The 17,606-nt window shown below is 38.9% G+C and overlaps 1 protein-coding gene across 3 annotated transcripts in view; it reads left to right on the plus strand.

The window, feature by feature from the left end:
* si:dkey-119f1.1 (Structural maintenance of chromosomes protein 6-like) overlaps positions 1-17,606 on the plus strand; it is an 80,692-nt gene that overhangs the window by 34,727 nt on the left and 28,359 nt on the right. For all 3 annotated transcript variants that reach the window (XM_063037232.1, XM_063037212.1, XM_063037222.1), the window contains 8 exons: positions 5,941-6,021; positions 9,163-9,264; positions 10,465-10,584; positions 12,111-12,209; positions 12,753-12,899; positions 13,559-13,647; positions 14,961-15,125; positions 16,814-16,992. In XM_063037232.1, the coding sequence (XP_062893302.1) occupies positions 5,941-6,021; positions 9,163-9,264; positions 10,465-10,584; positions 12,111-12,209; positions 12,753-12,899; positions 13,559-13,647; positions 14,961-15,125; positions 16,814-16,992 (982 nt within the window). The remainder of the gene's footprint in view (positions 1-5,940; positions 6,022-9,162; positions 9,265-10,464; positions 10,585-12,110; positions 12,210-12,752; positions 12,900-13,558; positions 13,648-14,960; positions 15,126-16,813; positions 16,993-17,606) is intronic.

A 17,606-nucleotide genomic window follows, 5' to 3' on the forward strand; every position in this document is an offset into this window, starting at 1 on the left:
AGAGTGCAGTACTAAGAAACAAATTCCAGAGATCCAGTCAGTGTTGGGAGCAGAGTACTTTGAAGAGGTTACTCGCAGGTCGACGAAGCTAGCATAAGAGGAGAGCTTCACAAGCGTTTGGACATACCAGAAGTCCAATCAGTGTTGGGGGCAGAGCACCGTAAAGTAAATAGAAGGGGCAAGTGGGGTGGCCATTGTTGGGAGTAGGCCAGCAGTGAGAGTAGGAGCATTAGTCTTGAACTCAAAGAAGCAGGTTAGAAGATTTGGTCTTGGTTGCCCATTGTTCAGTGCAGGCAAAAGAGGTAGGGGAGTGGCACTGCTAATCGCGGCTGTAGAAAAGGAGGTAGTCATGGAGGGATTGTCTACTGAGTTAGTGTTGGTAGAAGTCAGAAACAGGAAGAGGGCAATAAGTGTAATGTGTGTTTTTTTTTAATAGACCCCCAGTAGCAACAGAAACATTGAGGAGCTGATAGGGAGGCAGATTCTGGAATGGTGCAATAATAATAGGGTTGTTGTGATGGTGATTTTACCTTTCCTAATATTGACTGGCATCTCCTTAGAGCAAGGGATTTAGTTGGGGTAGAGTTTGCTAGGTGTGTTCAGGAAGGTTTCCTGATGTAATATGTAGATAAGCTAACTAGAGGAGGGGTACTTGACCTAGTATTGGGAAATGAACCTGGTCAGTTGTTAGGTCTCTCGGTGAGAGAGCATTTTGGAGGTAGTGATCACAATTCTATCTCCTTTACCATAGTGCTAGAGAGGGATGGGAGCAAACAATTTGGAAAATATTTAATTGGGGTAGGGGGAAATATGATCCTATTAGGCAGGAACTTAGGAACATAAGTTGGGAGCAGATGTTCTCAGGGATGTGCACAGCAGACGTGGTAAATGTTCAGGGAACATTTGTATGGTATTCTGCATAGGTATATTCCCTTGAGGGAGGGAAAGGTATGTTCTCTTGAGGTAGGGAAAAAAAAAAACATGGTGTACAAAGGATCTAGAAAATCTAGTTAAAAAGAAAAGAAAACCTTATGAAAGGTTCAAGAAACTAGGTACTGTTAGGGCTCTGGAAAATTACAAGGGTGCCAGGAAGAGGCTTAAGAATGAAATTAGGAGAGCTAGAAGGGGCCGTGAGAAGGCCTTGATGAACAGGATTAAGGAAAACCCCAAGGTATTCTACAAGTATGTGAAGAGCAAGAGGATCAGCTGTGTGAGAAAAGGGCCAGTCAGGATCAAGAGTGGAAATGTGCTTGGAGCCGGAGGAGGTAGCGGAGGTAATTAATGAATACTTTGCTTCAGTATTCACCAGCGAAAAGGACATAGGCAATAATGGGGGATGACTGAGACACTTGAGTGTATAGACATTAAGAAAGAAACTTTTGAAAGGTATTAAGTTAGATAAGTCGCCGGGACTGGACAAGATATATCCCAGGCTACTGTGGGAAGCGAGACAGGAGATTGCTGAGCCTCTGGAGATGATCTTTGCATCGTCAATAAGGACGGGAGAAGTATCACAGGATTGGAGGGTTGCAAACGTTGCTCCCTTGTTCAAGAAATGGAGTAGAGGTAACCCAGGAAATTATAGTCCAGTGAGTCTGACTTCATTGGTGGGCAAGTTGTTGGAGAAGATCCTGGGAGGCAAGACTCGTGAGCATTTGGAGAGACATGATCTGATTAGGGATAGTCAGCATGGCTTTGTCAAGGGCAGGTCATGCCTTATGAACCTAATTGAATTCTTTGAGGATGTAACAAAACTCATTGATGAAGGTGGAGCAGTGAATGTAGTGTATATGGATTTCAGTAAGGCACTTGATAAGATTCCCCAAGCGAAACTCATTAATGAGGCATGGGATCCAAGGAGAACTTGCCTTGTGGATCCAGAATTGGCTTGCCCACAGAAGGCAAATGGTGGTTGTAGATGTTTAATATTCTGCATGGAGGTCGGTGACCAGTGGAGTTCTGCAGAATCTGTTTTGAGACCTCCTGCTCTTTGTGATTTTTTTTTTTTGTTTGTTTTTTATAAATGACCTGGATGAGGAAGTAGAAGGGTGGGTTTGTGAGTTTGCTGATGACACAAAAGTTGGGGGTGTTGTGGATAGTGTGGATAGTGTGGAGGGTTGTCAGAGGTTACAGCGGGACATTTATAGGATGTAGAACTGAGCTGAGCAGTGGCAGATGGAATTCAACCCAGGTAAGTCTGAAATGGTTCATTTCAGTAGGTCAAATTTGAAGACAATATAATATTAATGGTAAGACTCTTGGCAGTTGTGGAGGATCAGCGAGATTTTGGGGTCCGTGTCCATAGGACATTCAAAGCTGCTGCTGGGGTTGACAGTGTTTTTAAGAAGGTGTATGGTGTAATGACCTTCATCAACCATGGGATTGAGTTCAAGAGCCATGAGGTAATGTTATAGTTATATAAGGCCTTAGTTAGACCCCAGTTGGAGTACTGTGTTCATTTCTGGTCACCTCGTTTCAGGAAGGATGTGAATACTGTAGAGAGAGTGCAGAGGAGATTTACAAGAATGTTGCCTGGATTGGAAAGCATGCCTTATGAGAATAGGTTGAGTGAAATTAGCCTTTTCTCCTTAAAGTGACGGAGGCTGAGAAATGACCTGATAGAGGTGTATAAGATGATGTGAGGCATTGATCCAGTGGATAGCCAGAGGCTTTTGTCCCAGGGCTGAAATGGCTAACATGAGGGAGCATAGTTTGGAAGTAGGTACGAGGGGGATGACAGGTAAGATGTGGTGGGTACATGGAATGCACTGCCGGTGAAGATGGCAGAGGTGGATACAATAGGGTCTTTTAGGTGGGGATATGGAGCTTAGAAAAATAAAGGGCTATACGGTAGGGGAATCCCAGGCAGTCTTTAGCGCAGGTTACGTGTTTGGCACAACATTGTGGGCCAAATGGCCTGTAATGTGCTGTAGTTTTCTATGTTTCTATGATTGCAAGGTTTGTATTACAGTGGAAACCTAAGAAGTATACAGAAAGAACAAAAAGAGTTCAAGAATAGCTGAACGATAATGTACTGGGGAACCTGAAAGACTTTTGTCCTTTGTCAAAAGCACAAAATTGGGGTGGGGCGGAAAGAACAAGGGAGAAGTCTGTGATAAACTTGTATAGGAGATGCAAACTTCTCCAAGATGATCTGTTTGGAAGAGTGTAAATAGAGGAATGAGAATGTTAGAGCAAAACCCAGCATAAATTCATCTTTTGTCATCTCATCTTTTGTCTAAGCACAGTGATTATTTTGCTTCAAGGGCTGTTAACTTGTATGTGTCTTTATGATTCTCGATAGTGCTATTTCTCCTCCTTTGCTTTGACACTGCCAGCATTCTTACTGAAGGTGATCTGTGGTACCTCAGCCTTTCTCTCTACCCATAAGAGGATTCATTTCTTTGTTGCTAACTGGTTTAGTCTTTGGCTAATCTTGCTTAGGTTTATAAAAGACTTTCAAGTTTCTTTGGTACATTATCATTAAGCTGTTCTTTCATTCTTTCTGTGTATCTCATGTTTCCACTGCATTATTAAAAAGTTGCATTTGTTTCTTGAGACATCCAGGAAGCTGTGGCTGTGGACGACTTTCCTGTAGCTCTCATGATGTGGAAGCAGTTTCTCTTTTTAAGCCATCCATTGTTCATGTGTTTTTTTAAAAATCTAATCCTAGTGCATCTAGACTTCATGCTATTTTGACTTAAGCTGTTCCTTCTAATAATAAGTACTTTTACGAAAGGTGATTGATAAGTTCATGGCCTAAGGTAGAAGGAGTCAATTTCAGAAAACATAGCACATTTATTTTTCTACATAGTCCCCTCCTAAATGTACGCAGTTAGTCCAGCAGTCGTGGAGCATATGGATCCCTTCTTTGTAGAAGTGCTCCACAGCTGGGGTGATTGATAAGTTCATGGCCTATGGTAGAAGGAGATTAGTTATTAATTTCAAACTTTCTGCATTATCACTCAGCGTTGAACTGCACGTGCATGTAACGAGAGCATCTTGGACCTCCAGGTGGTCCACAGCAGAGGTGATTGATAAGTTTGTGGCCTAAAGTAGAAGGGGATGAGTTATACAGCTCTCGTTATGTGCATGTGTAGTTCAACTCTCTTTGAGTGATTATGCAGAAAGTTTGAAATTTCTCCTCATCTCCTTCTACTTTAGGCCACAAATTTATCAATCACCTCTGGAGGTCCAAGATGCTGACTTCTACAAAGAACGGATCCGTATGCTCCACGACCGCTGGACTAAGTTTGTAAGTGTAGGAAAAATAAATGTGCTAGGTTTTCTAAAATTGACTCCTTCTACCTTAGACCACGAACTTATCAATCACCCGTCGTATGCTTAATTGTAATTTGTCTATCTCCATGGCCATTCTAAGCCTGATTTAGACCATAATTCTCCAAATATTCTGTGACTGACGCACGGCCCACTGACTCTTTTTGAAGAAGCAGATCCAGCATCCTTTCTCCTTAGCTTCATTTTTTTGCACTGCCCTATTGATGACGTAATTGACATTCTCCAATTTCCCTATTTTGTACTCCTTGTATTTTTCTGTAGTTTGCATACAGGTTTTCACAATCTTCTTATGGCATCGTATAGTGTAGGTATAGATCTAAAGTTTCTCTACTGTTCTCTAACTAGAACCAAACAGAAGATGGCACGATGCCAGTTTGATTCTTTTAATGCCTCTCTTCAGTCTATCACAGCAAAGATTTCAGTAGTTAGTTTGAAATAGTACCAATCAATGAATTTTAAGAATTAAAATTCAAGTTCATATTTTAAAGCATCTAGAGATAAAAACTAAGAAATATCCTTGTGAATGGAGCAGGGTTCTGCTGGGTGATCACTTCAGCTACAACATGCAGCTTGTGCCAGACAACTTACCTGTTCCTCAATGTCAGCAAGACAAAGGAGATGGTTATCGACCTCAGGAAAACTTGCACCCTTCTTCAAATCATTGGCACAGCGGTGGAAACTGCAAGCAGTTTCAAATTCCTAGGATTTCCCATCTCGCACAACATGTCATGGTCGCAGAACACGTTCGCCACGGTCAAGAAAGCTCACCAAAACCCCTACAGTACTTTATGAGGAGGCTCAAAGAGCTGGACTATGTACATCAGTACTCATGGCCTTCTGCAGGTGCTTAGTTGAGTGCACCCTAACATACTGCATCATCATTTGGTATGGAAGCTACGCTGCGGCGGAGAGGAGGGGTCTGCAGTTGGTAGTTAAAACTGCCCAATGCTTCATTGGACCAATGTACCCACCACCATCAAAGATGTCTATACAGAAAGATACCAGAAAAAGGCCAGCAATATCGTAATGGATTTCGCCTTCCCTCCTTATGCATTGTTTGCCCCATTCCCATTAAGGAAGAGACTATGCAGCATCCATGCCAGGACTATTAGACTCAAAAGCAATTACAAACAAGAAAAAGTCTGTCGATGCTGGAAATCAGAGCAACACACACAAAATGCTCGATGAACTCAGAAGGCCTGGCAGCATTTTGTGTGTGTTGCTCAAAAACAATTACTTACACAAGTTATCAGGCTGATCAACAGCAACACACATTAACCCACCCACCACCACAACTTTCTCATTTCCTGTCAGAGTCACCTTAAGTACAGAAACTCCCATTTCTAGCCTCTCTATGTACATACAATGTACATAAGCTAATCTTAGGTATGTATTTTTATTGTATTCTTTATGTTGAGTGTTTTTTTAATGCTGCATCGATCTGGAGTAACAATCATTTTGTTCTCCTTTACACGTGTGTACTGTCAAATGACAATGTACGATATTGAATTTTGAACATGCATTTTGCAATAGGTTATAATTATGTTGTAGTAGTTCAAGACTAATAATGTTGTCTGAGAAATTAGACAATGAAACACAGAATAGGTTATAATAGTTAATATATGTATATTTTTTGTACAGGTGGATAACCCAGTGTCAATTTTAACACAAGAAATGAGTAAACATTTCTTGCAGTCCAAAAGTGAAGCAGATAAATATAAGGTAAGTTGAGGTGAATACATGAAGGTGTCAGATATGTATATTTTAAATACAATATAAAACAGATTCTTCAGTCCGATATCCTTAATCCTATATTATCTTTTTTGAATGTGTATTGCATTTGTTATATAATTTATAATAGCATTTTCAATCATCTCTTTAAGAGTTATTGGCTAAAAGCAGGTCCTTTTTTAATGTGGTCAGATATTAAATCCATACTCTGATGGAAATAAATTGTTCTGTATGTACACAATTTTTACCATGAGACACTTTGCTGCAATAGCCAGGGAAGTGGTACTGAGCATATTGTTGGAGCTATAATCTGACAAGTGATCAGGTACTAAAGAAATTTGTAGCATGTTCAACTAAGTGTTATTTTCCAAAATTCACTAAATCCTGGGAAATTTCCACTTAATTGGAATCTAATAAAAATTAGCCTTTTTTTTTGAAAGTCTAGTGAACAGAAGGCAGGTATACCGCAGAGATCAGTGCTTGGTCCTTTGTAGTTTTTAATCTATGAATGGGAATGTCATAGGGCCATAGAGCAATACAGCATGGATATAGGTCCTTCGGGGCTGACCATTGTTCCCTCCAAGCTACTCCCAAGTTCCTTCATTCAGTCCATATCTGTCTAAGCCTGCCCCTGCATGTATCTATTCAGATGTAGCTTAAATGATACTATTGTCTCAACTACTTCATCTGGCAGCTCATTCTGTATACTTACCAACTTTAGGCCCTTTTTAAATCTTTCCTCTCTCACCCTAAACTATCTCTGCTCATGGTCGGGACTCCCCTACCATAGGAGAAAGACTTGCCACTCTCTGTGACTATGCCTCTCATAATATGAAACATTGCTGTAAGTTCCAGAAATAATAATCTAGCCTGGCCAACCTCTCCATATGACTTAGGCCTCCTGGACCTGGCAACATCCACAAATATTTTATGCACTTCCTACCATGGATTGACTTTCCAAAACACATCAGCTCACATTTATCTGTATTGAAATCTATTTGCCACTCCTGAGCCCACTTCACTAACTGCAAAAACTTCCTCTCTGGTAATACTAATATCCTCCAAAACATATGCTGTTCTTTCTTTTATCTCTTTACAATGATGATTGGAAACACTGATCTCCTGTCACTTGAGGTAGGAGGTCCTGCTGATCTCTAAGGGAACCAACTCTCTCTCTGACCACCTTTGTACTTTTAATATAGCTGTAGAACCGTCAGAGATTTTCATTAACCTTACCTACCAGATCCATCTCATACCTTCTCATTGCCCCCCGATTTCCCCCTTTATAGTCATTAAAGGATTCACATCCCTGATTTCTTAAATCCAATCTGTGTTTCCTTTTTCTTGACCAGCGACTCAATATTGTCTGTCAAGGTTCCCTAAAGTTGTCAGGTTAACCCTTCACCCAATCAAGAATTGCTGCTCCTGGATGTTTGAGATAATCACTTTAAAACCCATCTGCTTGCTATTCTTTTTTTTTCCCTTCAGACAGGCTTATCAAATTGACCTCTGCTGGATAATTCCTCTAAAACTAGCCCTGCTCCTGAACTTGTTCGCCTGATTTATCCTTTTTTTCAACACTATCTTAAGACTAATAGAATTATAGTTATTAGAGCTAAACTGCTTCTTGACTGCCACTTTAGTTACCTTGCCCTAAGAGTAGGTCCTGAATTGCATCAGCCCCAGTAGTCCATATAGATTATATTCACTACCCTAACCTCATCTGCCTTTTCGGCTACCTCTTCAAAGAAACTTTCCTGGACGTCCTTCACAAATTCCACTTTGTTTCCAAGGCCAGAGCACTGGGTAGCCTAGTCAATACCGTGGAAATTACAGCCTTATCTGTTAAAACTCGTGCATTGAAATAAATGCTGTTTAACTGAGTATAGCTTTATTTGTATTCACTGTGCCCCTAGATATTCTGATAACTGAACTTGCTCTGGCTGGCTGCTTCTTTATCCCATGACTTGCTCCTGCTCAAGGGTCCCATTACCAACCCCACCCAATGCAGTGATATTAGCAAATTTAGCCTAAGAGCTAGTTACTGTGGTGTATTTTTCTAGGGTATGCTTCTAATATACTGAGAAGCTCCAGTGTTAATCTAAGAATAGTACAGAATGACAGTTACAAGCTGGGACAAGTTTTATTTAAAGAAGTGAATGAGATTTGAGAGAAATACAATACTGTGCAAAAGTTTCATTTGTATAGCTAGAGTGCCTAAGACTTTTGCACAATACTGTAGTAATTTTATGTACTGTACTGCTGCAAAAATAACAAATTTCATGACGTGAGTGATGATAAATCTGATTCTGATGTGGGTCTCTATTGTGGACTGAATGTGGGAAGGAGGCAGGGAGAGTGAAATTGTGGTTGGAAAAAGTGGAAGGGAGCAGGAAGCACCAGAGAGACATTCTGTAATGATCAATAAACCAAGCGTTTGGAATAAAATGACCACCTTTGGTGTCTCAGGGCTGAGTGTTTCTGCACCTGCGCCACCCGCCACCCATCACCCCGGCACTCCTTCTCTGCCACTTCTCCCACACCCTCATTGTGGCGCTCCACCCTCGCCATTCCCTATATCCTTTGCTCCCACCGGATTTACAAACTCCCTGTATGTTCCACGTTGACAAATATAGTACTGTTCAAAAATCATGGGCACCTAATTTGTATATATGTGCCTAAAGCTTTTGTACAATACTGTATCTAAAAATGAAGTGTCTAGATCTTGTGAGGGTGGGGAATTAGAAATCTCAAGAATAAAATAAAATTTAAGGGAATTAAGAGCAACATGAGGAAAAACCTTTGTTTATACATGGTGTGGTTGGAATCTGGATTGCACTGTCTCAGTTCAGGAATTGTTGCTGTAAGTGTTATGCCTTGACCTTCAAATCAAAGCTTTGACTAAAGATTGTAGGGTTTTACACAAACAGATTTACTTACACTTGGGAAGGTCAGTTATTAATATACAGTATATTAAAAATATTGGTGATTCTTTTAACTTCAAGACATTGCCTTTTTAGACATATTTTGATATGTCCTTGAAAGCATGTTATGCATAAAGTTAGTTCCTTCAGTGTTCATTCAAAGCAATTTTTTTAATATAAATAAACTCAACTGTATTTGTGTTTAAAGTTTTTCATGAAAGCCACTCAGTTGGAGCAGATGAGAGACGATTATTCCTACATCATGAAAAAAAAGGCAGTAACAAATGAGAAAATTGAAAAGCAGGATGAGGTAAGTAAAAGTGTCCAACTTTGTTTCACTTTTGTGCTTTTAAGTGCAGTGCATTTCACTGTGGATCTTAATAATTCTTGTGATTCTTGGATTAAATAAATGATCATAAACATGGAAGTAGCACAACTGCCTGAGATATCAAGCATCCAGCTACTCAAATCCTATTTTTCTTTTATCTCCATCAACTCGTTATTTTCACCCACTCCCCACTCCCCAATCCTGCTACTGTTTCCCATGCCTCTCACCAATGCCAGGGGCAATTTACAATTGCCAGTTAACTTGCCAGCACCTACAGAAGATCCACACTGTCACAGGAAGAGCATGCAGAATTCTGCATGGATAGACAGTACCAAAGGTTAGGAGTGAACCAGAGTCTTTGGAGCAACAGATCTAACTGCTGTGCCATTCTGCTGCTTAATGACTAAATGATGGTGTGAAATTTTAAAAAAAGTATTGTTCTCATGTTCTTTCCCCTTTCCAATTTTACTGGTTCATATTTTGTTTCCATTTTCTGTTTCCTTAACTTCCGATTGCTCATGAATTATAAAAGGTTTCCTGAAAATATAGAAATATCCCCATGGGCTGCACTTTTATGTTGTTTCCTACCATAACTTTAGAAAGGCTGAATGACATTGTCCTGTTAATAACTCTACACCTTAGGGCTAGTTGGTAGATACTTGGAAGCTGAGAAGTGAATTACTTTCTGGGTTGATCATTTCTGAATCCATGTCAAAATATTATTTTAAGTTATGGTTTCACAGCTGCTGATGCCTCTGTTAAATTATTTCAAATATTTCTCCTAGAAATAAAAATGAACATTGTAATCTAACATTGCTTCTCTTTAGCTCAATCTGTTTTGGTTTCCATATTTCATTTCTAACAAAATAATATAAAATATATTAGAGCATGTTGCACCAGCCAAGACTTGAGTTCGAAATGAAGTTAGATTCATTATACATTTTTGTGTGTGCTATTCAAGATCACACCTTGATATCTCACCATTCCATTGCCTTGGATACTACTTCACTCTATTGTTATTCATACATGCAATAATATATAAAAGCCATAATTTATATTTCACCTGAATTTTGTAATTATGGTGTAGAATATGGTGGACTAGAAATGTACCAAAAATGTTTGTGCCTCAGTAAGTAGCTTCTACAACTTGTATTTTGTATGATTTCAATCTTCATTATAAAGAACCTATCGGAGTTAAAGGATCAAGTTAAAGAAAAGGAAGACCGTTATAAAAGCCTTTCTTCATTGAATGAATTGTTGGAGAAACTGGAGCAACTTAAGAATCAGATGGCATGGGCTTTGGTGAGCATTTCAGTAGCATTTTGTTCTACAAATAAAATTCATTGTAAGTTCCAAAGTGAATGAATAACAGTGATCAAATAACATGTAAACAGATGGCAGGTGATGATGTTCCTGGGCAAGAAAATAAATTTTTCTCTCCCATTCCCCCCCCCCCCCACCCCCTGCTTAACATCATGCTTCCAAACAGTCATCAGCTGTTTTTGCTGAGGTCATGCAATAAATGTGTAATTGATATCAAACATGAAATTCTTACAAAAAGCTGTTTATTATTATTATATTTACTAAGGCACAGTGAAAAACATGTCTTGCATACTATTCATAGAGATCAGTTCATTGCAGTGCTTTGAAGTGCAAATTAAAACAATACCAGAGTGCAGAATAAAGTATTACAGTTACAGAGAGTGTAGTGCAGGCAGACAATAAGCTGCAAGTTCATAAGGAGGTACAAGGTCAAGAGTCCATTTTATTGTACTAGGAAACTGCTCAATAGTCTTAACAGCGAGATCGAAGTGGTCTGTACACCTGGTGGTACATTCTTTCAGACTTCTGTATCTTCTGCCCAGTGAGAAAGGGAAAACAAGAGGTTTTTTGGGTTGGATGGTGTTTTTGCTTTTGCTGGCTGCTTTACCGAAGGGGCGAGGTTGATTCCTGACCCGTGTACATGTTGAGCTGTGTATACAATTCTGCAGTTGCTTGCAGTCACAGGCAGAATAGTTGCCATACCTGTCCAGTGATACAGATAGGATGCTTATGGTGCATCAACAAAGATTGGTGAGACTCAAAGTAGACATACCAAGTTTCTGGTAGGTGACATTATTCAGACACTTAATTATCCCATTCCTTATCAGTGTTTAGTGGCTCTATCATAGCATATCATATGCAGAGATTAAAAGCAACTAGTGCCTGTGTACCAAATATGTTTTGAAGAGCTTCCATCTAAAACATAAGATGAGTGGAAATATTTAGGAGGGAAGTTTAGAACATTGCTGGCTCTAAAGAGTAAACAGATCACTATGGTAATACAATGGCTTAAGTACAGTGCATTTACATAAACCTCGTAAAAAAAAATGTGTTTCCTGCCTGTAATGAGCAATGATTTTTTTTAATTCAGTAAACTGCTGGGGGGCGGTGGTTGCAGTGGGTTGTGCAGTATCAGGAGAGATGGAATTAACTTTTCTGGTGTAAACTATATATCAGCTCTTCATCAGATTCCAGCGCCTGCAGTTTCATGTGTCTGCATCACTATTAAATGCTTCTCTTGGGTAATATGTGAAAGATCCTTGAATTACAAAATACTTTATTTAAAAAATACTGGAAGTTATGGTGTTAGGACTGTCCAATTATTTCAATGCAAAGTCTTGTATTAAGTGTGTGAAAGAAATTGTCCTTAATTGGGGTGAAGGCTTTGTGGTTATATCCTAGTGACTATATAGTTCACAGTGAAAAATGTGATCTGTGGAATTTAATTAAAGAGTGATACTGTACTGGGAAAATGTGTTACATTTTTCAAAATTTTGTATTGCAAGGTCATTGAGGTTGAAAAGCAAATGCAGCCAGTAAAAGATCGTATTAAAACTGAAGGAAATCGTACTGTCAAATTTGATCAGAAAATAGAAGAATGGCAGGTTGGTATTTTGATGCTATCCTTGGCCTTTCTATGATGATAATTAAATTTTGATAAATTTTAACAGAACTATCCGGGGTGTTTTAATGTTGAGTAACAGAAGACAGTTGGATTTGGAGTAGGCGAGAGGAGGGGAGCTGGAAGCCAGGAACAGATGGGCAGTGATTTGGCCAGCACTGCCGGTCCACCAACTGGAGAGTGTCGTGTTTAAGGGTCGAAACACTCTGTGAAGGTTGGGAACCACCTGATGACATCTGCTCCTGGCTGAAGGCTATGGTTACCTTATAAGGTAACTGGAGAATGCATCCCAACAGGTGTATATAACAAGACAAGACAAGCTGTAATTTGTAATGTAGTGCTTAAATATGTGGTTGGATTAGTTTCAGTAAAAAATTTTAAAAGGACTCGTTTAATTCTTCAAGGCTTACTAGGCTTTGGCAAATAATACATTTTTGCAAGGTGATTTCTGAAATAATGAAATTTTTGACTATATTATATAACTGAGATAGAAATTTGAATCTCTGGCTTTATTCTTTTTCTATAGGTCAAAGTCAATGAGGCTGAGGAAAATTTTAAGGCAGTTCAGAATCAATTACAGAGAATTACAGATGAAGCACAAGTATTACGTCCACTATGTGCAAATTTAAAAGAAGACGTACAAGGAAAAAATAAAGCATGCAAAGAGTCTGAGGTTAATAAATATTATCTGCAGTTACTGTAAAGAGTACAAATATTGGATAAAAGAGTACATTAGGAAATATGTGAGCATTTTTCTGTTGAATACCACAGCCCTCCCTTTGTTTTTTCATCTTGGTCTTAAATGTTAAGCAACAAGGATGGGTGGAGAAACTGAGCTCACTTACTTTTTTGTTTATTGATGTATGGTGTAGAATAGGCCGTTTGAGCAATGCCACCCAACAATTCCCCAATTTAATCTGAGCCTCGTCACAGGACAATTTACAAGGACCAACAACCTACCAACTGGAGCATCCCTGGACTGTGGGAGGAAACTGGAGCACTCGGAAGAAATCCATACATTCACAGGGAGAACGTGCAGACTCCTTACAAGCAACGGCAGGAATTGAACCTGTTTCACCTGTACTGTAGAGCGTGGTGCTAACCTCTACACTGCCTTGCTGCCCCATAGTGTAATCTTGAAGAGGCTGTAGCTACATGAAACAAGTGATTGTTGAAATGTCTTGATGTATTCAGGGCTAAAAATGTGCAAAACAATACAAAAGAGATTTTAGTTCAGTGTTTCTGCCCTCACCAAAGAAAAATATAATCTTAATTTGCATATTTGCAGTGATACTTTACAAAGCCAAGTTTACTTGTATGTTTTCATTACAGGCAACATTCCACCGCTGCAGAACACAGTTGAAACAACTTGAAAAAGACCATGACCAGTTACAAAAGCGTATTAAAGAACTGCGAAATAGGTTAGACCATTACCTCTATGATCTAGCAAGTATTATTAACTAGATTCACCATACATGCATCATATAGCAGTTATTTTATAGTCAAAAGATTGTTCCTTTTACTTTTTGAGTTCCTTTTGACGCTAAACTGAACTTCTGCCCTTGTAGTTCCTCCATCTTCAAGATAAAGCATGTCATGCTAGATAAACAGAAATTGACAATGGAGAATGCTGAAACCATTCAAGAAGTGGAGTCGTTTTATTTTCTCTGTACTTAAATGCAGCCTGAAGTGTCTTACCAACATTTCTATAAAACAAAAAAAGATTAAAGACAAGAAAATCTGCAGATGCTGGAAATCCAAGCAACACACACAAAATGCTGGAGGAACTCAGCAGGCCAGGCAGCATCTATGGAAAAGAGTACAGTCAACGTTTGGGGCCGAGACCCTTCATCAAAAAGATTAAAGTATGTGCATCAAAGTATAGAGTGAAATGTGTCATGTGCATCAACAACTAATACAGTCCGGGGATTTGCTGGTGGCAGCCTGCAAGTATCGCCATGCTTCTGGCTCCAACATAGCACACCCACACCTTACGAGGGAGGAAACTGGAACACCCAGAGGAAACCCATGTGGTCACGGGGAGAATATGCAAACTCCTTGCAGACAATGGCAGGAGTTGATCCGGGATCGCTGGCTTTGAGAAGCACTATGCTACCATGCTGCGAAAAGTATATATTTTTATGATTTTGCTTATCTTCACTTGTCCGGTTTTTGAGTAGTTGAAATCTTTAATCATGCCTTTGACCACTAACTTTAGTATTCTAGTACATTTGCTGATGTCCATCAGCAAATTACTGAAAAGCTGAGCATGTTTGAATTCTCTACATGTCTAAGAGCATCTGGGATGGGTGGAGGAAGGGAATGAAGTTGGTATTGTGGATTGATGACCTTGAATCACAACAGAGCTGTGACTTTTGCATAACCTCATCCAATGTACGTATGAAATGTTCTGAAACTGTCTGCTGAAACACCTCTAATGTTTAGAAGAAGGGTCTCAGCCAGGAACATTGACAGTTTATTCATTTCCGTAGATGCCGTCTGACCCTCTAAGATCCTCTAACATTTTGTTTATGTTACTTTGGATTTCCAGCATCTGCAGATTTTCTCATATTTGTGTTCTCTAAAATGATTTGGGATTGTTTATTTTGTTGGGAATGGTGAAAGTAAAAATAACTTAAAATTGTGTGTAAAGAATTGGTATTTAACATAAAACAGTCGTTTAATGATAATTCTTTCTCTCCCATTCTGAACGTGAACTTTAAATTCAAAATAGTATGAGCCAAAGCTCTGAAGCTGATTTGAAAAAGCGTCAAGGACGAATTAGCAGTCTGCAAGAACAATTGAAATCTCTGGAGGCTGGAGAGACTAGTACTTTACAGCAGTTGGAGCAGTTTCAGCACGCAATCAACAAGTCCAAAGATGAACATTATAAGCTTCGGTTGGTAACTTTATTGATAAGTCCCATATGTAGATGGCAACCTATAGAAGGCTCTTTTACTGTCATCACTCATGATAAAATGATTATTTGTTTGTTACCTAGTAGCTTTTTGTATTAGAGGAAAGTATTTTCTGTGACCTTCAGTAATTTTGAAAAGGGAATTGGAATAATCTAAGTATTATGCTATGACCAGGTCAAGCACACACAATTTTTTTCAAAAATGTTGCTTCCTTGGAATTTTTGTTTGTTTATGATAGACTGCTTGAAGCTGAATACAAATATAATTCCAGACTACCTGCATCACATAGGAATTTGGAGAAACAAGAAATTAACTTTTATTGAATATAATATGTTAAATTGCATAATGGTGCTGACACTTTGCAATAGTTAATCTAAGCTAAAATTGTTTTATTGATGATTTTCGTTTGTATTCAGTGTCTGTGGCTTCTTGCTCAAATGTGCAACACTAATCAGTCAGCATTGATGGATTCCAGTTGCCCTGATACCGTTTCTCCAATGTCTTGAGGGAACTTTTCACCAGACTCATCACTAACAGTGCCAAGGTTTGCAGTGAAGAAGTCTAAATGGGAATGCAGATAATGAATCTTTAGCAACGTGTTGCAGTTCATGGTTTTGTATGCTTGAAGCATGTTGTCAACCAGCTGCATTTAGTTTAGCACTCTAGGTGCCAAGAAAATTTTCAACAACATCCTTGAAGGCTTCCTATGCAGTTTTCTTTGATCCCACTAGAAGTTTTTCGAATTGTCTTTCATTGATGACCTCTTTGATTTGTGGACCAACAAAAATGCCTTCCGTAATCTTGATATCAGTTATTCTGGGTAACATCTGTCTCAAATATTGGAAACCTGTCCTGCCATGCAGCATTCACCCTGCCTAAGGATGCTCAGGCATGCCTGGGCAAGATAGAAAACTTTTCAGCTTGCGTTTTGGGCAACATTTTAATGGATTTAAATTATGGATTGAAATAACAAATATAGGCGTGTTTTTTTAAATGGTGCATAATAGGAAAATTTCATGGTTTTCATGATAAGCAGCTTAAAATCCGTAAGATACAGCCAAGAGTATTCAGGAAGCAAAATCTTTGTTGTCCAGTATTTAGGGCTGAATTTGTCAAGTTATGATGAAGTAAACATCCCTTAATATTTTCCACTCTTATTACCGTGCATTGCTTTCAGCAAGCGGTGCTCTGTCAGCCATTGTGAATATTTCATCAATAAGTTATTATAATATTATAATAAACTCAGCAGTCTTATATGCAAAATAACATAGCAAGTATCGTAATATATGAAAATAAATGGTGCAAATATTTGGCCCATCCTGTCACATTATCATCTTTTCTCATAATGTCAAATACATTTGCAGGCAATTATTTTAAACAGTCTGCAGCAGGACCTCAGCATTTGTCAAAGCCACTCTGTAGCACAAACAGCCACTGCACCCTAAGACCCCATGCTATCTGGACAGTGCCGATGAGCTGGAAGTCAGCCTTCTAGTGAAAATCACACTAGCTGAAGGTTGGCCTAGGGACAGGCAGTTGGCCATCTGAAGTCCAGCAGAAAATCTCTCATTTATATAATATTATCTAAAATTGATTTGCCTTCACCCTGTACTATCTTACATAGCAATTTCAACTTGCCCACATTGTGAACATAGTTGTATATCCCTAGACGAGAAGAACAGGATGCAAAAAATTCTGTCGAATCCAGAAAGAAGCAGCTGAACAATCTGAAAGCCAGCAGAACAAACCAGTTAAAAAGGTTTGGAGAGAACATGCCAAACTTGCTTGAAGCAATTGAGGAAGCATATAAACAGGGTCGTTTCAGGAAGAAACCAGTTGGCCCTTTAGGTAGGTGTCAAATCTTCCGTTTTGCTCTAATTAACGACAGAATATGGGGAAGTGTTTTTTTCATTTGATGCTTTGTGTGTAATATGTATTGTCTGACACATTAAGATGTAGCCTTATCTTTGTTAAGTTTGTATGATGTTTGAAATCCCATTTTGCAACATTGGTTAGATTTTCAAAGTTGTTAGCCACTTGGCTCAGAGACACAGTGCTGGAATGTTCTGACTTTGGTGGTGGCGGGGGAGACATTAAAACTAAGAAACTCAAGTTTGACCACAATCTGATTCGGTGCCTGATTGGATTGATTTCACATTCAAAATGCAATTATCAATTTTAAATACTGACTTTTGGCATTTAAAAATCATTGTTTCTGTCACTATTAATCTTTTCAAGGACAAACAACCAAGATTTATTTACTTAGTTAAATTTAATGTCTGTTTTCACTTTATTTAAGTTTGCTGACTATCATTTACCAAATTGAGGTGTGACGCATCAGCATAGAGAAGAGAGGTTGAAAATCTGGCTGAGTAGTGCCATCGCAACATGGATTATGATAATAAATTTACATTAAACTTTGTTATAATATCTATTACATAGAACAGTACTGCACATAGCCC

This window comes from Mobula hypostoma, chromosome 2, assembly GCF_963921235.1.
Source record: "Mobula hypostoma chromosome 2, sMobHyp1.1, whole genome shotgun sequence".
NCBI lineage: Eukaryota > Metazoa > Chordata > Chondrichthyes > Myliobatiformes > Myliobatidae > Mobula > Mobula hypostoma.